This window comes from Haliotis rufescens, unplaced genomic scaffold (assembly GCF_023055435.1).
Source record: "Haliotis rufescens isolate VD_foot unplaced genomic scaffold, xgHalRufe1.0.p SCAF_5, whole genome shotgun sequence".
Classification (NCBI taxonomy): Eukaryota; Metazoa; Mollusca; class Gastropoda; order Lepetellida; family Haliotidae; genus Haliotis; species Haliotis rufescens.
In genome coordinates, this window is record NW_025964223.1 from 9501843 (window position 1) to 9527579 (window position 25737).

Here is a 25737-nt window from a genome sequence, read left to right on the forward strand (position 1 = left end):
AACCAAAGGATGCATACATCATATAGGCCGATGGAACATTATATGAGTCACCACGTGTGTCGGAACAGACAAACACTCTTCGTGTAGGGGTGGGGGCGGTCGGGTAGCCTAGTGGTTATAGCGTTTGCTCGTCACGCCGAAGACCCGGGTTCGATTCCCGACATGGATACAATGTGTGAAGCCCATTTCTGGTGTCCCCCGCCGTGATATTGCTGGAATATTGCTCAAAGCGGCGTAAAACCATACTCACTCACTCACTCACTTGTGTAGGGGTCCGGGGACACGTATACTGTATTCAGAAACACAATGAAATGTCTGTGGTGAATATTTATGACAACCTTGGGCTTGTGATGATCAGCCCAGCAAAATATTATGTTCAACCTATCTACTCACGTATAGGTGCTAAGATAAGTAAATGATCCACTAAAAATATATGTCTTTTAGTTTTCATTCTGTGCATCCCTGTTAACAGTAAACTGGGTTCATCAATAAAGGATTTTTCCACGTTATCTGCTGAAGAGTTATGAAATAATTCCACGAATCTATAATGAAATATAAAAGCATCACCAGAATTATGCGATGTGAATACAAAAACCGCTATGATATTTACTGTTACTTTTAATTTTGGCCGGCTATTGACTATGCATTCGTGACCAACTCGTGTTATTCCGGAACAAGCCGGAAACAGGCGAGTGGTTACGAGATCGGACTTTTGGCTACAGACCGAAACAGACTATAACCTTATCTCCTGTTGTACAGGGGATTGCCACGGTGAGTGAACATACATATACTGGCGATTGCCAAAGTGGGAATACCCACCTACGTTGTCTAACCATCAAAGCCCCTCATCCATGACAATAACTGGCTTGTCTATTTGCTATTGTTCACCTGTTCTTGCAAATTAGACGAAGCAGGTTGATACCAAAGGTGAGCATATCCTGCACTAATATAGCCACTTGATACAGACGCAGAGTAGTTCCGGTCCGTGACCATACGCTGTCAGGGAACTCACCTCCTGCCGTGTATCTGGGTCGAGTGCATTAAAGCGTCAGGTTGACCTGTTTATGCTGGGCCTGGATACGGGGGATCAGCGCTACACGGGTAAGGTGTACCGCATTTCCACATTGCCACTGTATACATGTCTGAATCTGTTATTAATATGAATAGGCATTAATACACCAACAATTACATGAGAGTTTGTAAACAAACAACTTTTATGTCATTTAAGACGAACTGTTGCGTTTGGATTTATATCTTTTTGAGATTTGATCGGTACAATCTTTCAACAAACGGACTATAGTGTACATATCTCCCAAGGACGAGAGGACAGTGACCCACGAATCGCCCGAGTCGAATGGCAACTATTATTGGGTAGTTGTTTCGCTATATGTGTATATTACCAGCCTAAAAGTACTTCATTGAACAAATCTCCACATTTGACTCAAGATGTGGTATTGTGTCGCTTTTTAACGCCTTTTCCACATTTTTGTAGATGGGGCGACAATGCGACATTGCAAATATTTGAATCGGGAGGTCAGGGTCAGTGACGTCAGTATGTGTTGCTCATGATATCAGTCACGGGTTTGTCTGGCCCATACTCGATAATTTAACTTCATTGTTTTACGCTACATTTCTTTGATTCAGCAAAACTTGGTTTCAGGCAAATAACTTTTCATTGTCTTGCAGGAGGACGTCAGAATGCCGTCATTAACGTCGCTGATAGTCGTCGTCAATGTCGTCATCCTTGCCATTGTCGTTCGTCTGTATGTCTTTCCGACAGACACTAGCAAAGTCATCTCACCAGCACTAAACACAACGTATGACTACATTATAGGTAAGTAGAAGGCCACATATTATTGATATAAAAACAACAATCTCGAAAAACTTAACACATGTGACGTTTGTGACTCACAGTTGTTCCAACAGAGATTTTACATTAGGACGATGGAATCGTGTTCGGACAACGCGTTTGTGGTGGCAGACAAGATACGTGTCTACCTTAGGACTGCACCGCCCTTGTAGGAATGGCACAATCAGTAAGTGAGTGAGTTGGATTTAACGTCGCTTTTAACAGTATTCCAGTTATATCATGGCGTGTCAGCTTAATATGGGAGGAAAGCCCCAAGTGATGCAGGTCTCAGACGTTTACCACTTCGGTGAAACTCACAAGCACGGGTATGGTGCTGACAAACCTAGAAACATAATCTGGGCAAACCGGGATTCGAACCCACAACCGTAGGTTTCTGGCGTGCCCAAGGGACGCAATCGCGGCGCCTTACACGACTGGCCCACCCGTGCCCCCACAATCAGTAAGAAGTATGTTTGTGACTGAACCTTAGAGGGAGGGGTAGCGAGGGCCTTGTGGTCAAACTGGTTGTTCGTCACGCTGAAGGCGGGGTACGACACCCCCCCCACCCCCCACCCCCACCCCCCCCCACCCCCCCACCCCCCGTAAAATGCCCACCTCTAGAGTGAGTGAGTATGAGTGAGTATGGTTTTACGCCGCTTTTAGCAATATTCCAGCAACACCAGAATTGGGCTTCACACTCTATTCCCATGTGGGGAATCGATCTCGGGTCTTCGGCGTGACGAGCGAACGCTTTAACCACTCGGCTAACCCACCGCCCCCTCTCGTGTGGAACATTGCTAGAAACTTACTCTTAAATATCTGGAGACCGCCTCCGTGGTCAAGTGGTAGAGCGGAACGTCCGGGGTTTGATCCCAAGCCGCGTCATACCAAAAGACGTAACAAGATGGCACTTGTTGTTACCCTGTTTGGCGCTCGGTATCGAACCCGGGTCTTCGGCGTGACGAGCAAACGCTTAAACCACTAGGCTACCCGACCACCCCCAGTGTATTTAGGAATTGTTGAGCTGATGTGATCTTTTTACAAGAAGATAGTGTAGAAATGATCTGACCTAAATACACAGTGTATATTGTCCATTGCCATAGCACACTGTATCCACGGTTGTCTAGCCATCGCGTGTTGTTTGTAACTTACAACTCAAGACTATTCGTCAACACAACCAAATGCAAATATATGTCGGCCATTAGGAGTGTGTTTCGGGCTTGTTGAACTTCTGTAATAGTGCTAAAACTATTGCTGGTTCTGTAATAGTTCATGTGCTGTTAAGAGTATATTTACGCTCGAACAATGCTGATGATGTTGCATTTAATTTCATTTCATGTTGTAAGCTTTGTTCGTTTGTTGTTTAACGCCGTATTCAGCAATATTCCAGCTATATGACGGCGGTCTGTAAATAATCGAGTCTTGATCAGACAATCCAATGATTGACATCATGAGCATTGACCCACGCAAGTGGGCTACGATGACATGCATCAACAAAGTCAGCAAGCCTGACCAGACGATCCCGTTAGCCACCTCTTACGACAAGCATAGTCGCCTCTTACGGCAAGCATGGGTTGCTGAAGACCTGTTCTACCCCGGATCTTCACGAGTCTCTAAGCTCTTGGCTAAGCAGAAGTTGTTGAAGACAGTTGGATCAGTATCTGCAGGATCTGGCTCAGCATCCCGTCTCCCCGAAGATGATCAGGCAATTAACCACAACCACTCACTCAGTAATCGGTTTTATTGCATACTTTAAGTTGTGACCAAGCAATGAACATTAACCCTCACATTGTTCCGTTCATCTAGAATTACTGAATTTAGTACACATCACGTTTGTGCTATATTTCCTGTAAAGGTCACACTGACGTCTTCCATATGTTCACGGCGTTACAACTTTCACCCACGGATGTCAATGATATCCGAGCCGATCCGAACATGTTTGTATTTCTTTCCAGTTGGAGCAGGATCCGCAGGTTCTGTTTTGGCGTCCCGCCTGTCCGAAGAAGATCACGTGACTGTCTTACTTATTGAGGCCGGAGGGGATGACCGACAGGAGCCACTTGTGGATATCCCATTACTTGCAGGATTGACTTTGGGGAAACACCAATTCGACTGGCAGTATTTGACTGAACCACTTAAGCATGCAGGAGGTGCTCTCGAAGATAGGGTAATACCTTACAAACGTTTGTGTTTAAAAAATAATTATATATTATAATTATATAATTATAATGCCAGAGAACAACCAGCCTCGATTATCTGCCCAAACATAATCCAATGGACATGTTGCAAACAGAAGGGGCACGGGTGGCCCAGTCGTCTAAGGCGCCGAAATTCGCTGTGCAGAGTTGCGTCCCTTGGACACGCCAGAAACCTATGATTGTGGGTTCGAATCCCGGTTCGTCCTAATTATGTTTCTAGGTTTGTCAGCAACATACCCGTGCTCGTGGGTTTCGCCGAAATGGTAAACGTCTGAGACCTGTATCACTTCGGGCTTTACTCCCACATGAAGCTGACACGCCGTAATATAACTGTCATACTGTTAAAAGCGTCGTTAAACCCAACTCACTCACTGTTGCAGACAGTTGCTATTTGTGTTATGGCGGAAAAGCGCATCATGGGTCAATTGTAAACTTAAAGTCTACGCACAGTTCATAGCTATATTGTGGATAACACGTGTTATTATCCTCATAGGCATACATGAAAATGAATTGATAACTGATAACATTTTACAGATCGATCAATAGTCAAATTGACCACGCACCAAGCCACTGGTCCAGACTACGGAAGCGTAGTAGGGTCACGGTGAATTTTGTTTTGTCTAAGTATCTCCTAAGTCCTATATAGGAGATAGTAAGTCCTATATGTAGGAGATAGTGACTCTAGGCCATACTAAATCCTACGTAGGAGAGAGTAACCATACTAAAATCCTACGTAGGACATAGTAAGTCCTATGTAGGACATAGTAAGTCCTACGTAGGACATAGTAAGTCCTACATAGGTGATACTAAGTCCTACGTAGGAGATACTTAGAGAAAAGAAATTTCACCGTGGCCCTACTACGCTTCCGTACAAGACATACCAGGCCAGACTGATGTTGTAAAGCGTATGTGGTCGAAAAAGGTCGAGCCTTAAAATTGATTTTCCTTTTAAAACGACGTACACCTCTTATTTCAGCATGCAATTGTACAGAACTGATTACAGGGGAGAATTTGGTATTTGTGTAAATTGTTAAACTATAAAGAAAACTAATTAGAATAATGGGCTCTTAATACAACCCTTAACATCTTTATAGAAAACGAGAAGAGTTTCCACTTTTGTACTTTAAAAACTCCCGGTATAATTTGAAAGACAACGACCACAATTACCGTTGACTTTACAAATATATGTTTAGGCAAGTGTTCATTCATGTTGTATATAATCTTTATCTCTTGCACAGAGATCATTCTGGCCGCGGGGAAGACTTCTAGGTGGTTGCAGTCAAATCAATGGCAACGTCTATGTCAGAGGTCATCGTCACGACTACGACAACTGGGCTGCCAATGGGTGTGATGGATGGACGTATAAAGATATCCTTCCCTACTTTAAGAAGTCCGAAAATAACCAAGTAGAAGGCCTGTCACCAGGTGAATCTATACATATAACGCTCATAGTTAGAATGAGGAATGACCGAAAGGACATTTGACCATGTCACAGTTGGCCCGGTTGTCTAAGGGACCGGAACCCGTGAGTTGCGTCCACCACGCATGCGAGGATGTTATATTCGTGGATTGGAATCTGCCCCGTGAATATCCGGGTACGAACAGGTCTTCAGCAACCCATGCTTGCCGTAAAAGACGGATATGCTTGTATGGGGCGGCTAACGGGATCGGGTGGTCAGGCTCGCTGACTTGGTTGATGCATGTCATCGTATCCCAATATTGTGGATCGATGCTCCTGACTTTTTGAGCAGACCGCCGTCATACAGCTGGGATATTGCAGAGTGCAGCGTTAAACAACGTACTAGGGAAACTTGGAAAGGGTTTGAATCTAAGATTATTGCTCTTGGTATATCAGCACCAGCACCAGCTACCTTCACACTTTCATGCCCAAGCTTTCCTTGGATTGCCATCGCTGGAACAAAAATTACATTTTGATTTAAACATATTTTATTCAGATTGAAATGGATTGGGAACAAGTTATCCACCATACCCCTCTCCATGGTATTTACAAAGCTTGTACAGTAAATCATATACAAGGAAAACAGAAAAGAAGATGAGTGTAAAGATAACAAGAAATGTACAAGAGAGAGACTAGTATATGTACATCAAAGTGTTACCCAAATATCTTTGTATGACTTATAATCATTTGCACTGCTTTAAAGATGTGTTGATTTTCGATAATGGACAAACATTCATTTCCGTTTAACATCAAACTTAAATCTAATTTAACATTTTTGTTCACGGCGTTCTGTAAAATGTCCCGAATTATTATTAACATAGTTTTTCTTTGGTGGACGTACAATGGACACTTTAATAAATAATGATGTGCGTTTTCACATGGATTACCACATTGACATATTGGATCACATTTTATCTCTATTCTGTATAAATCATAATTTAACTGACTCTTCGTGTATCTTAATCGAGTATGATAAATATTCAACTTTCTAACACCATAGGAAAAATATAAAGATTACATGTCGAAGGGAACATTAAATCTATCTCATTTACGACAATACTATTATTCCTTGCAGAGTACCATGGGGTCGGTGGACCGTTGACCATCAGCAGTGCACAGAGACAACCGGTAACAGAGCGGATATTCAAGGCAGGCCTTGAGTTGGGGTATAAAGAGACGGACGTGAATGGCGCGGAGCAGGAAGGTTAGGACATACAGACTTACAGATACATTGTCATGGTGCTTGTTCAACATCCATTTCATCATGCTTTGTATCAATGTGAGGACGCGTGTGTGTTGGAAGAATACCTTACTGTACATTTATCCCTATTTGTCATGCAATGGATACTATTATCGATGCAATAAACCAATCCCATAGACTTGGTATGACGACCCGATAAATATGCAAATGAGGTCGCTTAGAGGGGATTACTTTTCATAAGGCTCGATACATCGATACCAACTCGCGTGGCAAACTATTGCATATCGTTCTCAATACTCTTAGCTGAAACGTTCCCGAAGTGTGAGTGCTTCTGTAAATAACACAAATGCAAAGTATTTGGCACTAGATATAATCTTCAGAAAGTAGTGGATAGTCGGAAATAAATTTACATTTCCAAAATTATAAGAAATATTAGTCTCTTGTAATAGTTCAATGATAATACTGAACGGATTGGGACGAGCGATAGTGAAGTACGAGGACTCCATAGTTGCATAAAACGATGGGAGAAGTGTGTAACTCTTGGTGGTTCCTATGTGGAGAAAGACTAATACCTATGCCAAGTTTCATTCCACTAGGTCCATCGGAAGTGGGTCAGGAGAAATCTTTAATGAACACCCCTCATATGACAGTTATGTTATGGCCGCCAAAGATATTGAAGGACGATTAGGGTAATATGGGAAATTTCAAAGTAGACGGGTTTATCAGTGGTGCATAAGACCGCCACGAATTGTCAAACATTCATTCACTCGACCAGGCATACTTGTCTCCAAATTGCGATATCCCACTTCTCTTCGAGTGGCTGTCCAAGTTTCATTCAACGTGGTCGGCGACCTATGGCGTTGACGCACACGTCTCCTTTTAATGTCCAAGACGTTTTCAATGAGCGAAAGGTTTGAGCTCATTGCTGGCCATGGCATTTTATGGATGCTACTGGCGGTGACCATTGACGACTCGTGCATGGTGAGCTCGGGCGTTGTTTTCCTGGAAGACAAAACGTCGACCCATGCGCCGCAGAACGGGACAACAAAGAGTGTCAGTATGTGGTTCCGATAGTACTGTCCAGTGACCCTTCCATGCACAGTGTGGGTTCAGTCAGTCATAGTGATGGCACCCTGCAACATAACCGATCTATCGCCAAATCTGTCATGAGATATCAACTAACCATTGGCTTGATGTTCGCCAGACACAACCACGCCTATCAATGAAGGGCAACGTGAATCGGAATAAATATGACACATGACCGGAGACGATTACCCCAGTTTCGACGTTGTGTACACCATAGACGATTGTTGGCAATATGACGATTTGTAAGGGTGGGCAAAACACGTGGCCGTCGAACATGGAGATAAGCTGCGTGAAGAGATGATTTCTAATCGTCTGACCCTTAACTCGTACTCCAGTAACCTGATGATGCAGCAGTTTGATTCACCGTTTGAATTCACCAATTATCAGTACATCTTCCATATTTCAGATGAGGTTCCATCTGTTGATGAAACAACATGTGTTGTCTTGCAAAATAGCCATAGAATGTTCTAAAAAGTTATTCAGCGAGAGCTACTGAACGTTTTCGGCTTTTGACAAATCTACAAAAATTTAAGATAGCCAACTTCAAGATGGCCGACACGTTTTCTAAATATATGTTTATTAATGCAGTATCATTATAGTCCGCGGTCAAGGTATGAATCTGTTTTTTTTTAGGATTTAGTTACACCCCGACCACGATCAAGAACGGGGAACGTATGAGCACATCCAAGGCGTTCCTGTGGCCTGTGATAGACAGACCCAACCTGCACGTCCAGGCCAACAGTCACGTCACGAAGGTAGTGTATGAAAACAATCAACTATTTTGTATTCATACTTAACGTTTCTGTTGAAACATATATAAATGAAGGCGTGGTAATCATAAACTTACAGAAATGACTTTAGTAATAAGCTACAGTTAAAGTCTAATCACACATTACCAATCAAATGGTACCCCATTTTATTACAGATAATGATTGAAAACAAGAAAGCAGTTGGCGTCGAGTATGTTAAAGATGGCCGCCTGTACAGAGTGCGAGCCTCAAGGGAGGTAATCCTGTCTGCTGGTGCGGTTGGGTCGCCACAGTTGCTGATGCTGTCTGGGATCGGGCCAAAGAAACACTTGGAGGATAATGGGGTCTGTTGATTCACGTTATAAACTACACAATAATAGACTTTTGTATATTGTTTTTGTTACAATGTATATCGTTAATAGTCCAGCTATACGACCGTTGTCTGTTAGATAATCGAGTCTGAACCTGACTCACTCGTGCTTCAAACTTTCGGTGTTGTTGTGAAGAGGACGGACATTCAACCAAGTTACTTATTAACACATAATGAGCGAAATACCTGCTCTGACCTCACAAACACAGCAGTGAGCGGATTTTCAGTTCAGACAAGATGAACTGAGCTGCGTTTTCAGATCAGACATTCAGGTATATGAAGTAACTGGAGGAGCCGGGTCAGACAAGCAGGTATCTGAAGCGAGTGGAGTTGCCAGGTCAGACATGTACGTATATGAAGTGAGTGGAGTTGCCAGGTCAGACATGCAGGTATATGAAGTGAGTTGAGCTGCGAGGGCAGACATGCATGTATATGAAGTGAATTGAGTTGCGAGGTCAGACATGCAGGTATATGAAGTGAGTTGAGTTGCGAGGTCAGACATGCAGGTATATGAAGTGAGTGGAGTTGCGAGGTGAGACATACATGTATATGAAGTGAGTGGAGTTGCCAGGTCAGACATGTACGTATATGAAGTGAGTGGAGGTGACAGGTCAGACATGCAGGTATATGAAGTGAGTTGAGTTGCGAGGTCAGACATGCATGTATATGAAGTGAGTGGAGTTGCCAGGTCAGACATGTACGTATATGAAGTGAGTGGAGTTGCCAGGTCAGACATGCAGGTATATGAAGTGAGTTGAGTTGCCAGGTCAGACATGCAGGTATATGAAGTGAGTTGAGTTGCGAGGTCAGACATGCAGGTATATGAAGTTAGTGGAGTTGCGAGGTCAGACATGCATGTATATGAAGTGAGTGGAGTTGCCAGGTCAGACATGCATGTATATGAAGTGAGTGGAGTTGCCAGGTCAGACATGCAGGTATATGAAGTGAGTGGAGTTGCCAGGTCAGACATGTACGTATATGAAGTGAGTGGAGTTGCCAGGTCAGACATGCAGGTATATGAAGTGAGTTGAGTTGCGAGGTCAGACATGCAGGTATATGAAGTTAGTGGAGTTGCGAGGTCAGACATGCATGTATATGAAGTGAGTGGAGTTGCCAGGTCAGACATGCATGTATATGAAGTGAGTGGAGTTGCCAGGTCAGACATGCAGGTATATGAAGTGAGTTGAGTTGCCAGGTCAGACATGCCGGTATATGAAGTGAGTGGAGTTGCGAGGTCAGACATGCATGTATATGAAGTGAGTGGAGTTGCGAGGTCAGACATACATGTATATGAAGTGAGTGGAGTTGCCAGGTCAGACATGTACGTATATGAAGTGAGTGGAGTTGCCAGGTCAGACATGCAGGTATATGAAGTGAGTTGAGTTGCGAGGTCAGACATGCAGGTATATGAAGTTAGTGGAGTTGCGAGGTCAGACATGCATGTATATGAAGTGAGTTGAGTTGCCAGGTCAGACATGCATGTATATGAAGTGAGTGGAGTTGCCAGGTCAGACATGCAGGTATATGAAGTGAGTTGAGTTGCCAGGTCAGACATGCCGGTATATGAAGTGAGTGGAGTTGCGAGGTCAGACATGCATGTATATGAAGTGAGTGGAGTTGCCAGGTCAGACATGCAGGTATATGAAGTGAGTGGAGGTGACAGGTCAGACATGCAGGTATATGAAGTGAGTGGAGTTGCCAGGTCAGACATGCAGGTATATGAAGTGAGTGGAGGTGACAGGTCAGACATGCAGGTATATGAAGTGAGTTGAGTTGCGAGGTCAGACATGCAGGTATATGGAGTGAGTGGAGTTTCCAGGTCAGACATGCAGGTATATGAAGTGAGTGGAGTTTCCAGGTCAGACATGCAGGTATATGAAGTGAGTGGAACTGCCAGGTCAGACATGCAGGTATATGAAGTGAGTGGAGTTTCCAGGTCAGACATGCAGGTATATGAAGTGAGTGGAACTGCCAGGTCAGACATGCATATATATGGAGTGAGTAGATATGCCAGGTCAGACATGCAGGTATATGAAGTGATTTGAATTGCCAGGTCAGACATGCAGGTATATGAAGTGAGTGGAGTTTTCAGGTCAGACATGCAGGTATATGAAGTGAGTGGAACTGTCAGGTCAGACATGCAGATATATGGAGTGAGTAGATATGCTGGGTCAGACATGCAGGTATATGAGGTGAGTGGAGTTGCCAGATCAGACATGCAGGTATATGAAGTGAGTGGAATGGCCAGATCAGACATGCAGGTATGTGAAGTGAGTGGAGTTTCCAGGTCAGACATGCAGGTATATGAAGTGAGTGGAGTTTCCAGGTCAGATATGCCGGAATATTAAGTGAGTGGAACTGCCAGGTCAGACATGCATGTATATGGAGTGAGTAGAGATGCCGGGTCAGACATGCAGGTATATGAGGTGAGTAGAGACGCCAGATCAAACATGCAGGTATATAATGTGAGTGGAATGGCCAGATAAGACATGCAGGTATATGAAGTGAGTGGAGGTGACAGGTCAGACATGCAGGTATATGAAGTGAGTGGAGTTGCCAGATCAGACATGCATGAATATGAAGTGAGTGGAACTGCCAGGTCAGACATGCAGGTATATGAGGAGAGTAGAGAAGTGAGTTGAGTTGCCAGGTCAGACATGCAGGTATATGAAGTGAGTAGAGTTGCCAGATCAGACATGCAGGTATATGAAGTGAGTGGAATGGCCAGATCAGACATGCAGGTATATGAAGTGAGTGGAGTTTCCAGGTCAGACATGCAGGTATATGAAGTGAGTGGAGTTGCCGGGTCAGACATGCAGGTATTAAAGTGAGTGGAACTGCCAGGTCAGACATGCAGGTATATGGAGTGAGTAGAGATGCCGGGTCAGACATGCAGGTATATGAGGTGAGTAGAGTTGCCAGATCAGACATGCAGGTATATGAAGTGAGTTGAGTTTGCAGGTCAGACATGCATGTATATGAAGTGAGTGGAGTTGCCGGGTCAGAGATGCAGGTATATGAAGTGAGTGAAGTTGCCGGGTCAGACATGCCGGTATATGAAGTGAGTGGAGTTGCCGGGTCAGAGATGCAGGTATATGAAGTGAGTGGAGTTGCCAGGTCAGACATGCATGTATATGAAGTGAGTAGAGTTGCCAGATCAGACATGCAGGTATATGGAGTGAGTGGAGTTGCCAGATCAGACATGCAGGTATGTGAAGTGAGTGGAGTTTCCAGGTCAGACATGCAGGTATATGAAGTGAGTGGAGTTGCCGGGTCAGACATGCATGTATATGGAGTGAGTAGAGATGCCGGGTCAGACATGCAGGTATATGAGGTGAGTAGAGACGCCAGATCAAACATGCAGGTATATAATGTGAGTGGAATGGCCAGATAAGACATGCAGGTATATGAAGTGAGTGGAGGTGACAGGTCAGACATGCAGGTATATGAAGTGAGTGGAGTTGCCAGATCAGACATGCATGAATATGAAGTGAGTGGAACTGCCAGGTCAGACATGCAGGTATATGAGGAGAGTAGAGAAGTGAGTTGAGTTGCCAGGTCAGACATGCAGGTATATGAAGTGAGTAGAGTTGCCAGATCAGACATGCAGGTATATGAAGTGAGTGGAATGGCCAGATCAGACATGCAGGTATATGAAGTGAGTGGAGTTTCCAGGTCAGACATGCAGGTATATGAAGTGAGTGGAGTTGCCGGGTCAGACATGCAGGTATTAAAGTGAGTGGAACTGCCAGGTCAGACATGCAGGTATATGGAGTGAGTAGAGATGCCGGGTCAGACATGCAGGTATATGAGGTGAGTAGAGTTGCCAGATCAGACATGCAGGTATATGAAGTGAGTTGAGTTTGCAGGTCAGACATGCATGTATATGAAGTGAGTGGAGTTGCCGGGTCAGAGATGCAGGTATATGAAGTGAGTGAAGTTGCCGGGTCAGACATGCCGGTATATGAAGTGAGTGGAGTTGTCGGGTCAGAGATGCAGGTATATGAAGTGAGTGGAGTTGCCAGGTCAGACATGCAGGTATATGAAGTGAGTAGAGTTGCCAGATCAGACATGCAGGTATATGGAGTGAGTGGAATGGCCAGATCAGACATGCAGGTATGTGAAGTGAGTGGAGTTTCCAGGTCAGACATGCAGGTATATGAAGTGAGTGGAGTTGCCGGGTCAGACATGCCGGTATTAAAGTGAGTGGAACTGCCAGGTCAGACATGCAGGTATATGGAGTGAGTAGAGATGCCGGGTCAGACATGCAGGTATATGAGGTGAGTAGAGTTGCCAGATCAGACATGCAGGTATATAATGTGAGTGGAATGGCAAGATAAGACATGCAGGTATATGAAGTGAGTTGATTTTGCAGGTCAGACATGCATGTATATGAAGTGAGTAGAGTTGCCAGGTCAGACATTCAGGTATATGAAGTGAGTGGAGGTGACAGGTCAGACATGCAGGTATATGAAGTGAGTGGAGTTGCCACGTCAGACATGCAGGTATATGAAGTGAGTGGAGGTGACAGGTCAGACATGCAGGTATATGAAGTGAGTGGAGGTGACAGGTCAGACATGCAGGTATATGAAGTGAGTGGAGTTGCCGGGTCAGACATGCAGGTATATGAAGTGAGTGGAGTTGCCGGGTCGGAGATGCAGGTATATGAAGAGAGTGGAGTTGCCGGGTCAGAGATGCAGGTATATGAAGTGAGTGGAGTTGCCAGGTCAGACATGCAGGTTTATGAAGTGAGTGGAGTTGCCGGGTCAGACATGCAGGTATATGAAGTGAGTTGAGTTGCCAGGTCAGAGATGCAGGTATATGAAGTGAGTGGAGTTGCGAGGTCAGAGATGCAGGTATATGAAGTGAGTGGAGTTGCCAGGTCAGACATGCAGGTATATGAAGTGAGTGGAGTTGCCGGGTCAGACATGCAGGTATATGAAGTGAGTGGAGTTGCCGGGTCAGACATGCAGGTATATGAAGTGAGTGGAGTTGCCAGGTCAGACATGCAGGTATATGAAGTGAGTGAAGTTGAAAGGTCAGACATGCAGGTTTATGAAGTGAGTGGAGTTGCCAGGTCAGACATGCAGGTATATGAAGTGAGTGGAGTTGCCAGATCAGAGATGCAAAACTAGTCAAGTGCCACACTGACACAACGTACAAAGTGAACAAAGTGTCCTCGTGATTACATGGTTATTTGAATATGGATGCTTCAGATCAAAGTTGAAGCTAACCTCGCCGTTGGGGACAACCTCCAGGACCACCTTATGACATACCACAGGGCCGTCATAGGAGAACCCTTATCCATCACACCAGAGAAGGCCTCGTCAATCAAGTCGAATCTGCAGTACAAGTTTTTTGGCACAGGTCGGATTAGCAGAGATTGTTATGACATGAAAAGTATCACATTTATTTCCTGAATTGATTTCATTAAAGGTCTTTTCCTCACTGGTCAGGAATATATACTATAGCTATCTTGTACTCGTATAAAATATACTCATATCTGTAGATGAATAAGACAAAGGAGGTAGTCACTCCTGCTTGTAGCCACAGGTAGTCTGGGTCGGTGACATGCATTGGTTGCGGTGCGTGTCATCGTACTCCAGCGGCGTGGAACGCTACTCATGATATCGATCAGGTCTAGACATGCTTATTTGGAGACCGACGTCAAATAGCTGGAGTACTGCTCAGTGCGACGTTAAACAACAACAATAACAACAACAACACGCCCTGTGGCGACAGTTATGCCGATAGTCACATCCTCAAGTCGGCAGCTGGTCTGTCAACACTTGTCGATTGGATAATACACACCAGGGGCTGCTGAATAAGCAACAATTCCAGCCACCAAGCTGGAATACAGCTTTAGTGTTCTGACGAAGGATATTCTCAAGTTAAATTCGCTATGTTAAATCATCCTCGTCGTGCGTGTATCGAGAGGAGAGACAAGATATTGATCCCCAGTCATTTATCGTCATTGCATCTTCACTATCCATTCATCAGTTCCCTTATTTGTTGTTGGTATTATGTATATATATCATCCTGTATGGGTTTCACCCGTGAAGATCCGGGGTCGAATAGGTCTTCAGCAACCCATGCTTGTCGTAAAAGGCGACTATGCTTGTCGTAAGAGTCGACGAACGGGATCGGTGGTCGATTATTTACAGACCGCCGTTAAATAGCTGGAATATTGCTGAATGCGGCGTAAAACAACCAGCCAACCAACCCAAGGCTACCCAGATTGCTTTGGACGTTGCTTAGTACTAAACACTGCTTGACTGTCCCGTATCCTACTTATTGACAGACTGAAAACTTCTGGCTATGGTGCAAACATCATTCACTGACCCACTGAGATGAACATGTGACACCCCAGTAATCTACTTTGGGGTCATGGACTCTCTTTTATATGTTTGTGTTATATTTCCTCTACCAGGGGTCCTTGCTTCAAATCTCGGTCTAGAAGTGCTTGCCTTCCTGAAAACTAAGCCAGATGAAGTCAGGCCGGATCTCCAGCTTCACTTCTATTCCTTACTGCTACCGTCGGGACCGCCAAACTATTTCAACATTGCAAACAAGGTAGAGTATGACATGTTTTGTGAGAAAGGAACATGCAACACCAGCCGGGAACCTCTTATTTATGTTTTCATTATTTCACAGCTCATGGATCGTATGAACTGGACGGCAAGAGAAGGCTTTACCGTTCTTCCAAGCTTACTCCGACCAAAGAGTAGAGGGACAATCCGCCTGAGAAGCACCAACCCCTTTGAGCATCCTGTCATCGAGCCCAACTACCTGTCTCATCCCGATGATGTCCAAACGCTCATAAGAGGTCAGTGTGCGGGACCGACATTTTTGGGATCGGATTTGATTATTTTTGTCTAAAACACAACAGCAATTGTCCTCGATGTTTAGCTGTTTTAACATCGCCGCGATCGTGACTCGTATAACGTACATGGTTTCAAAGACATGCACAAAGCTATAGTAACTTGCCTCAATATAAGTGTCATGTCTGAGGGAAATCAACTCCAGACAAAAAATAAGGGAACTAACGATTGAATGTATTTACCGTCGAAGCGTACTTTGACAATACCTAAACGCAACGTCTAATCACAATGAAATTTCACATAATTTATTAACAGCGCGTGATGTATATGCGCACAGAAGCCAAAGTGTGTGCGCCTGTATGGGAACTCACAAACACTAATGCAATTGGGCTGAGCAAATGCTTAAGAATGCCATGTCAATGAAAAGACGGGGCTGAGAGTGTACGCCACAATATTGCTGAGTGCGGCGTCTCAAAACAAAGGAACAGACAAACATACCAGTAGTTGGCCCTTTACTCGTAGCAGGTGACTTGCGGATTCTTGCATGGATAACGACGATCTCTGAAGGTCTAATTTGGGCACCTCAAACTACATGGCATTCTCAATGTTAAGGATATAACTTATAATATTTAAACCGATTATCTTAAACGGCAAGTATAGTGATAAAAGTGATTGTGATATTGCTGTGAATATCAATTGCCTTGGATATATTAAGTCACTTCCCTAGTGAAATAATCACATTCGTAGAAAGTATTTAAATGTCCAAGTGAAAGTGCTGAAATCGCACGCTCTGTAATCAGATTCCAAAAAAAACTATTTAGGGGCGTGGCTAATATTTACCCTCCTAACGGGGCAGCGGTGCGTGAAAAATGTTTTAATTGGCTGATATGTAGACTTGTGATGCTCAGTAGCTATATGGATAGTCCAAGAAGCGGTTTTCTGTTAATCTTACAAACATAAAGTGCATACATTGCTGGGTGTGTGAAACGACCTTTGATCTTGACATTATGAATAGTTAAAATATCAATTAATGTCTTTAACAAAATTTAATGTCTAACATCCTGTTTTGGAACCATATACGGCGACTTCCTACATGTACCTGTCCAGCAGCTGGCCAATGGATAATCCCCATCGCTTTTGTTTATGCCATATAAATCCGTTCGTACGTACATCCAGTATAGGTTTACTTTAAAATATAAAATAGATAAATGATATGAAGAATGAGCACTGTACAACATATGGACTTATTTCTCAAATTTCAATTTAATATTTCCTTTTACATGACTGCAGTGCAACAAGCTGTGAATCAGCTTTGTGATTACCGTTCACTGGTTTATGGTTGGCAAGATGTTGTCTCTTCTCCAACTGAGGGCATGGTCTAGGTTTCGAAATTTCTTCTTCTTCTTTGATGATATCAACCTACCAGCTCGAAGCAGGATGGCTGTGGTCTGAGTATTGTCCTGCTCAACCTGCAGTATCTCAATGGCTTCAGTTTGCTTCATCCAAGTTTCTTCAGTCTCTTCAGTCTCTTGAATGCCACCCCTCCAAATGATTCCCGTGGTTGTGATTTGCCAGGAACTTATCAAAAGGGGTCGTTGGAGTATGGTTGTGCTTCGTGACGAATTCATCTTTGGTGTTTAGGGTGGCCGGACATTCTCTTTGAGAACATTTCCAATGAATGAGAGTTCAGCGTGTGGTCTTGATCCTGAACTTGTATCCGTCAAAAACCAAGTGATGATCCCAAAAGAATTGGGAAATATCTCATCAACATGTATATTAGCCAAAGTGGAACACAGCTACCGGTCTGTAATTCCTTTCATTATCCAAAGCATTCCAAATCATTAATGTTACATATGTTTCATGCCATATAGTGCATGTGAATATAGTTCGCCAATTAGTTGTGTCATATGTGAGATGCCCCCTTTTATCTCCTGTATTCCAATCACCACGTTCGGGTGAATTTTGTACTTGTAACAACATGAGCTGGACAAGAAGGAAGACCCCACATGAACCACCTGATGCTCTCCGTCCTATTCAACAAAATGAATGCCTGTCAGGGATTAATTCCCTGAGTACCACAACTGAAGGCGTCTTCAATGTTGTTAAAGTTGACATGAGTTGTGGACACGGTAATCAAACAGACGATGAGCAGACAGAAAAAGCACCGTAAAGTGACGAAATCGAGTGAGAAGCAGGCAGACTGGGCCCTGGCCAGATCGTTGAAATTCCGCAGCACGTTAAACGCTAAACGTTTGAACCCCAGGGGAATCCCCTTAGTGGCAGATGTTGTCGTTTGGGGAACGATTACGCTTGTCTCTTTTTTTTTTTACCATCTGTTTTACACTATTTCCCTTTTTTCAAATCTAGATTGGTATTTGTGATTCAGTATGCCTTAAAGTATTGAAGTCTGCAAAGTTGCTATGTTGCGTTTACTTGCTCTTTATCAAAACATGTACGCATGCAAGCTATATATGTCACCAACATGACCGGACGTTTTGAATAAGATCCGGGTTCGATTTGGTCATCAAAAACCCATACTTGCCGTAAGAGACGACTAAAGTGATCGGGTAGCCAGGCTCGCTAACTTGGTTGATGCATATCACACTGTATCTCAATGGCATAGATCGATGCTCATGATGTCAATCACTTGAATGTCTGGTCCAGACTTGCCTATTTACAGGTCATCGTCATACAGCTGTAATATTGCTGAGTGTGTCGTTATACAATAAACAGACATACAAAACACGATGTGACATTTTGATGAAGATACAGTGGGTGTTTTATGTTGCAGGTATTCGGATTTCACAGAAATTGTTACGGACAAAAAGCTTGAAGGATATTGGTACGGAACCAGATATGACGCCTTGTCCGACATGCGTTGATGTGGAATATGACACAGACGCATACTGGGAATGCCATGTACGGGCTATACCAATGACAATTTACCATCCAGTCGGTACCTGCAAGATGGGAAGTGTACGCGATTCTTCAGCTGTTGTGGATTCTAAGCTGAGGTTAGTAGTTCTGTGATTTCTATATTCTTTCCGTCTACCATGACACCTGTAGAAGAACAATGATTAATTGGTTCCATCGCTTGTTTACAGGGTGAAGGGTATTTCTGGACTACGAGTCGTGGACGCCTCTGTCATGCCGACCATCGTGTCAGGAAACACAAACGCCCCGACCATCATGATTGCAGAGAAGGCGGCGGACATGATACGAGAGACATAAAGCGAATATAGTCATAACTTAAGTAACAAGAGAGGTGGCAATATCTAGTACCCTCGAATTTCTTACCCATATGGTCGGTACCCATTACGATCAGTAGCTGTAGTGATTGATACCCTTACTAAACCCATAGAGGTGATACTGGTGCCCCTACTTGATCAGTATTACTGGTCGTCAGTACCTCAAGATAGCATTCAGCAGACCTAGCACATGTAAACCCTAGAGAACAACAGAACAACAGACCTGAGATAAGTTCCTCCAGAAAAAAGGTAGTCCTTGAGATCAGTACTCCAGGGGGTAGTGATGGCCGGTTATCATGAAATGTGCGACACATAATCTGAGGTCATCAGGGTACAAAATCTGAATTTAGAGGGCCTTTACATGAGTTAGTACTTCTACCTGAAGACAGGGTCAGCACTGTAACAGAGGTACGAGTGCAGCTGTAAGTTGATATGATAAACAGACCCACAAAAATTATTTCTCGCAACGCCATCGTGCGATTCCGACTGTATCATAAGCATGTGTTTATGAATCACTAGGAGAACCACTGTGACTGAGACACTGTATTCCTGTCTGTTTGTGATTGGCACATACGCCCAGTCTCCCCCAAAATGCGAAGTCATAGATATTTGCATATTGCTATTAACACAGTTCAGCTTCATCACTTCACTTATTGTTGATTTGGAGCGCCTGTCCTGAAGGCTGCACACAGCGTCTTTAGTCGATACATATTACAAATTCTTCAAGATATGAAGGTGTGATTCTGACATTTCTAATTTGAAAGATATTTATGGAATTGTGAACTTACTGATATGAGTATTATTGGAAGTTTTTTATTATCTAATTTTCATTCTAATAATCCGTACGTTACTGATATCATACAAATAAATATATTACATTTTTGTATGTTTGTTTTTTATTTGTTTAACGACTCAGCAATATATATTGTTCATAGTATCAAAGTTTAATCAACAATATCAAGAGCAGCAATTTAAACTACAGAAATACCCAAACACAAGGCTGTTATAAAGCGCTAGTGCAGACGTGATGCATCGTAAAAAAAGTATCGTGATGTCTTCAGAAATACAATTTCTTGCAACATTATACTACGAGATAGTAAGCCTAACGCTCACTCACCGGTGGAACGTAGGCAATATCGCTAATACAGATATCGCGTATTTGAATGTTGATACTAAAGACAAACACTCATTATTTTTGCAGTGACGATATAACACTTATACACGTTTATTGGTTACTTTCATCAGTTTTGCTATTCATGTTTATAACTTTGTTTTCACTTATACAAGTAGCAATACCCGACAAGCCTGTCATACATACTTATGTGGCAGTTTTCTATCTTGCACTGACTTACTCTGGTGTTCCTGGGCGAAGCGTATTGGCTTGGGTGTTATACCCTGTTTTTTCTGGTAATCCCATTATTACTTGATTTTTATCTAATGACACCCTGTTCTCTGGATCACGGTTCCGTGACTATCCATAACAATTAAGATGAACATTCAGTTCAAGTACATGAATGAGTTTGTTTTGACACCACAGTCAATCAAAGACCAATGCTGAGAGGTTTGATTACACACTTCTACCAAGTCGAACATCGTGGATCTTTATTTTCTACCTAAAGAGAATCATAGTTCATATGCTAATCCATCTACGAAAGCCGTCCCGCTCAAGATGACCTTACTTGTTAAATCCATCATCTATCCCCCACTCTCAGCCCCCCCACCCCCCACCCACCCACCCCACCCCACCCCACATACACGCACGCACGCACGTACACACACACACACACACACACACACACACACACACACACACACACACACACACACACACACACACACACACACACACACACACAGACATACACACACACACGGACCTAAATAACCTGGACAGGAAATACTGCTGATAGCCTCTGGTCAACACGTAGCGCTACACCAGAATGTTCGTCCAACTCAGCAGGGGGCATTCTCAGTAGCTTCAAACGCGCAGAAATGTTTTCGCCTTGCATCCAAGATGGTGGACACGTGAAATCGTATGATATTTGGCTATTTTAGGTCGCTATGTCTTTTTGGATTACCCAATAAAGGCAATTCATGGTTACACAGTTGTGAAGAAGCTAACAACTTTATAACACTTATTCATCTCCATCTCCAATAGAGCTACTCGTACTGACATAAATTGTAGTTATTATGTCACTGTTTTATTTCTTTAAAAATATATTACGTGTTGATCAATAACAATTAAGATGAACATTCAATTTCCGATACAAGTAAATGAATAAGTGTGTTTTACCCCACAATCAGTCAAAGACCAAAGTTGTCCGGTTTGATGACACACAATCTACCACATATGGATTACCCCCACTGGGCCCACTTTTGAGTTTGGATCTTATAACAACAAAGGATTAAGGGATTAGGCCGTATCACCATCAGGGTTGCAGTACCCACTATGCCACAGTGCATGTATAGACCCATGAATATACTAGTATATTGAAATAAGCATACACAAGAATGTAAATAATGATTTATTATTGGCAAAATAAAAACATATTGTACAACAATCCAAGCACAATTATGTGTACAAAATCATTCTACATGACTTGTACAATTATGTGTACATTATGTTCACCCGATCCCCATTTAAGTCTCCTCTGTGTGGAGATTCCTGCCTAAAAGGCCCCATGTATCTGGGAATCTCATTAATACATTCATGCGCGGCATTCTCTACCTTAAGAAGAGCATAGTTAACATGCTTATCCAACTCGAACTACCATCCCGCTCAAGATGAATGTTTTATGTACACACACACACACACACACACACACACACACACACACACACACGCACACGCACACGCACACACACACACACATCGCTATAAAAGTGCAATAATCGTGGACGCGACGTTAAACCCCATTTCACCTCACCTCACTGTGCAATTTGTAATTGCGACCACCATGTTCCAATCGTCTCAGTGATCAAACGATTTGGAAGTAATTGTAACTTGTGTAAACTGCCGGGCAAAAGTAAGTATACACCCATGTTTGATGGTGGTTAAAAATGAAACAAACAATAAATTGTTATTCGATGGAGATACATTTGCTTCGGGTATCTTAGGCGATACTACATGCATCATATCAATTAGTGTCTCACAACAGGTGACGTGCACATGAAGTCTTAAGGAACACGGGGGTCGCAATTTCACAGTACACAGGAGTGATATTAGAATTGCAGGCATTTTTTTGCCCGGTTGTGTATGCATATCCTGGGAATATAATTCTAAACAGTTTGAGAATTGGTGTCGTTATTTTCTTTTACTGTTCTAATATATTTGATACTGAACAGCAGTAAAGAATAGTTTCCTAGACAGAAAGCATGATCTATGAAACGGTTTCTGGTAGTTAGTAACACTCTTTGGACGACATCCAACTCGTGTCTGCAATCCGACTATCCCCTCTCCCTGGTAAGTTACATCATGTCAAGGTCTTTGTGTGTCAAGGACGTAAGAAAATTAGCTGATGCCCGATGCTGAAGGACCGTGTTCACAGCTGACCGACTTGGTATTTTTCTACACTGCCAGAAACTGGATATACTGACACACAGCTATTATAGATATTTAAATAACCCCTGATCAAATAGATGCCATTCGTTAATATCTGTGTGGAGTACCATATATACCTGTGATAACGATACCGGTGGCGATGCTGATGCTGATGCTGATGCTGGTGGTGATGATAATGATGGTGACGACGATGATGATGGTGATGGTGATGATATGCTTATATCCTTGCATTTTACAGTTGTGATAAACATTATCTGTGATTGCAAACTTTAACATTTGAAAAATGAAAACACATATAGTTGATCATATGATCAAAGCCGCTGGCGTTGCCTAGTGGTAAACGCTTTCGCTCCTCGTGCCGAAAGTCCAGGTTCGATTCTCTGCATATCATAGGCTGAATGTGGGAATCCCCCGCCGTGATATTGCTGGAAAATTGCTAAGGCGGCGTAAAATCCGACTCACTCACAAACTCTCATAAATCACTGTGCCATTGCTAACCAAGGTTCTGCAGATGGCACCCGAGTATGTCCAGATTCAACTCTCGGTTGGTCTTCTTCCATTTTATCTCACTAGGTGGCGCTACTGGCCTCGCTAGGTCGTTCATTCATCCACAGGCATTCATACATGAATGGCGGCACTTTCTTAAAGCGGTTGTCAAGTAGGGGTTTATGTCATGGGAAGTTGATCTCAACTGAGTCCAGCAGTCCTGCTTTTATCTGATCCATTGTCTTTCTACGCCATTGTATCGTTGCTAGTGGTACCAGTTACCAGTTTGGGGCTAAACGAAGCATTGACGAAGCAAAGAGTTTAATCAGACGTCTCCTTGAGGGAGACTGGTATCACTACTGTCATCCCTGGCGATAAGAAATATGGCATTGCATACCAGGCCAGCAGTTAGACGTATCAACGTACAGTCGTAAATTCTCCTCAGGGTAATATATATCTTGTACGTGTGTAAACAGGGTGTGTTTGGTAACTTGTGTAGGAAGCACAAGTGCAACGGGGATGTTATTTCAGATGACAAATGAAAGAAGACAGAATGATTGTGACGCACATTTAGTGCCTGGTGGCCGTGTTAATTTTTTATCATTCGCCAACACACACACACACTCACACATACACGCTCGCGTACGCAGGCACGCACGCACTCACGCACGCACGCACGCACGCACGCACACACACATTGTGAGTTACCAATCCCTGATTTGAGAAGACTTGCTTTACGAAGCTCCTTCAAGTCGTTATCAATATCCGTAAAAGTCTGTGATATTATAACCCATCCAAAGCCGAATATACATTTATTGTGCTTTCATGACAACACATGTTATAATTGGGATAGCACTTTCTTAGTAAAGTACAGATGCTAGTACGTTTTGGGGTTGAGTCCCGTCCGAGATTTGAACCTACACTGTGACTGAGGCACCCAATCACCAGCACACAAAGTCCGCGATCTAACGAAGCCTCCGAGGCTTCCACCCAAAATAAAAGTCCGACAACTGTTAGTCCAGATCGCGTACTTTGTGTACCCCTCTGACAAGTGCAAAATGGCACGGTTTCCATGGCCGAAAGCATCGAACACACAATGCCATTAAGAACGTGGTCAAATGTAACAAGTGTTACATTTGGATAACACTTTCTCAGTAAAGTACAAATTCTCGTACTTTTAGGGTTGAGATAATAGACGTTGATGGTTGATTATCAACGGACAGATTAAAGCCAAAACTTAACTTATGAATTATTGTTAATGGACAATGGACAATGGGCAAACGTGAGGCCGGGTTAATTAGTGCCAGTTACCTGTTGGCTTCCCTTTTTACGTTTCCTCCTTTGCTATCTTTTTACTTTTGTTGTTCTTACAGGTACTTATATATGTTCTCTGCCTCATAGCGTTAATTCACCTGACGAAGGAGTAAGCATATACTCCGAAACGTTGTGTTCTTCATAATAAAGACGTTGACATCCATACATTTTCTTCCTTGTGTGTATCACTTCTTAATCCCCTCAAAGCCTCAATCTAGCTTTGTTTTTAAATGTGGAGATATTTGCCTGGAATATAATATGGTCATGCCTATAAACATTTGGGTCTTTGTCTACATGAGCATTTAGCCATACATTTTATAGCTAAGGAAATTGCTAAAACTATAAACACTTTATAGCAGGCTGTGATCTTTATTCACACTTCAGATATTCGTAATGGAGATCTGTAACTGAAGTTTATCTAAATTTTCCGCAACTCTCACCTCCTGACCAGTTGAACGTCTCAGTGCATTCTGATGCCACTGTAAAATTCCAGGCTGCCCTTCTTTCCCTGATATTTTGACGGATGAAATCTATTGCGTTATAATACTCTCTGCATGCTGACATTTAATATGTACATATTGTAAAAATCGTGTAAATCGATGCATGCAATGCAATGTGAACATGAGTGCGGATGCATGAAGGCGGTTATAGTTATAGTTATAGTGCGATGGATGTAGGGGAATGATCAAAGTCAAAGACGTTTATTGTATCAAAGGCCATCGGCCCATATACAAGTTCGGATAAATACAGTGGGTGAGAATTTACAGATTGGGAGATACAACAAAAATTATAAAAACATAACATTCATTTAACAATCGGTGATTATCATGATGATTTTCTAGGGTAAGGTAATTAAAATTCTGAATTTCCACTCAACATGTTATTTCGTAGTTCCATCCAATGTTTTACAAATGAAGACAGTTTAAACATTACGTCGGCATCATTCGATGACAAAATAGAAACAAACGCTATTCTACTCGTCTTAGATAAGAAACATTCTGGTATATATTTAGTACGTAGTTCTGCATAATAAGGTCATTCAAAGGTAAAATGTATTTCGTCTTTTATAGCAGAGTTACAGAATGGACAAATTCTTTGTATTGTTTCAAGTGATATATTCCGTCCATAGTTAATCATAAGTTTTGACAAGCCAAGTCTGTATTTAATATATACATTTCTTAGGTGATTATTTGTCTGGCTCTAATAAAGTCTTAAATGTTCTGTACAAATCATAACGTGAACTGTTTTCCAAGTTGCATTGCCACCCTTGATAGAACATATTTATTGCTATTTTACGAAAATCAATTAGAAATGAATGTTGATCACCAACAGATTGGTTAAGCCATACATACCCATATCCATGTGAGAATAATAGTGTCCTTATATGCGATACC

At 42.8% G+C, this 25737-nt stretch overlaps 2 protein-coding genes across 6 annotated transcripts in view; both read left to right on the forward strand.

Moving 5' to 3' along the window:
- Positions 1-19863, forward strand: part of LOC124150664 (alcohol dehydrogenase [acceptor]-like) — a 49152-nt gene extending 29289 nt beyond the window's left edge. For both annotated transcript variants that reach the window (XM_046522646.2, XM_046522647.2), the window contains exon 13: positions 18961-19863. In XM_046522646.2, the coding sequence (XP_046378602.2) occupies positions 18961-18964 (4 nt within the window). In that variant the 3' untranslated portion in view covers positions 18965-19863. The remainder of the gene's footprint in view (positions 1-18960) is intronic.
- On the forward strand, positions 654-19863 carry LOC124150665 (alcohol dehydrogenase [acceptor]-like). 4 transcript variants are annotated; one of them, XM_046522651.2, is made up of 12 exons: positions 654-771; positions 1687-1834; positions 3805-4016; positions 5286-5472; positions 6582-6710; positions 8427-8548; positions 8719-8886; positions 14129-14279; positions 15343-15485; positions 15567-15738; positions 18525-18747; positions 18838-19863. In XM_046522651.2, the coding sequence occupies exons 2-12, from the start codon at positions 1699-1701 to the stop codon at positions 18962-18964; spliced, it is 1770 nt and encodes a 589-aa protein (XP_046378607.2). In that variant the 5' UTR covers positions 654-771; positions 1687-1698; the 3' UTR covers positions 18965-19863. The 4 variants fall into 4 exon arrangements, with proteins under 4 accessions (XP_046378607.2, XP_046378606.2, XP_046378605.2 ...); XM_046522650.2 differs by lacking the exon at positions 654-771 and adding an exon at positions 780-927; XM_046522649.2 differs by lacking the exon at positions 654-771 and adding an exon at positions 955-1101.
- Positions 19864-25737: the final 5874 nt, after the last annotated feature.

Bases quoted from the DNA above. Each gene is read 5' to 3' on its own strand.
- LOC124150665 (XM_046522651.2), top strand. From the start codon at position 1,699: ATGCCGTCATTAACGTCGCTGATAGTCGTCGTCAATGTCGTCATCCTT. The intron at 6,711-8,426 runs GTTAGGACATAC...GTTTTTTTTTAG, and splicing joins GAATGGCGCGGAGCAGGAAG to GATTTAGTTACACCCCGACC. The intron at 15,739-18,524 runs GTCAGTGTGCGG...TTTATGTTGCAG, and splicing joins TGTCCAAACGCTCATAAGAG to GTATTCGGATTTCACAGAAA.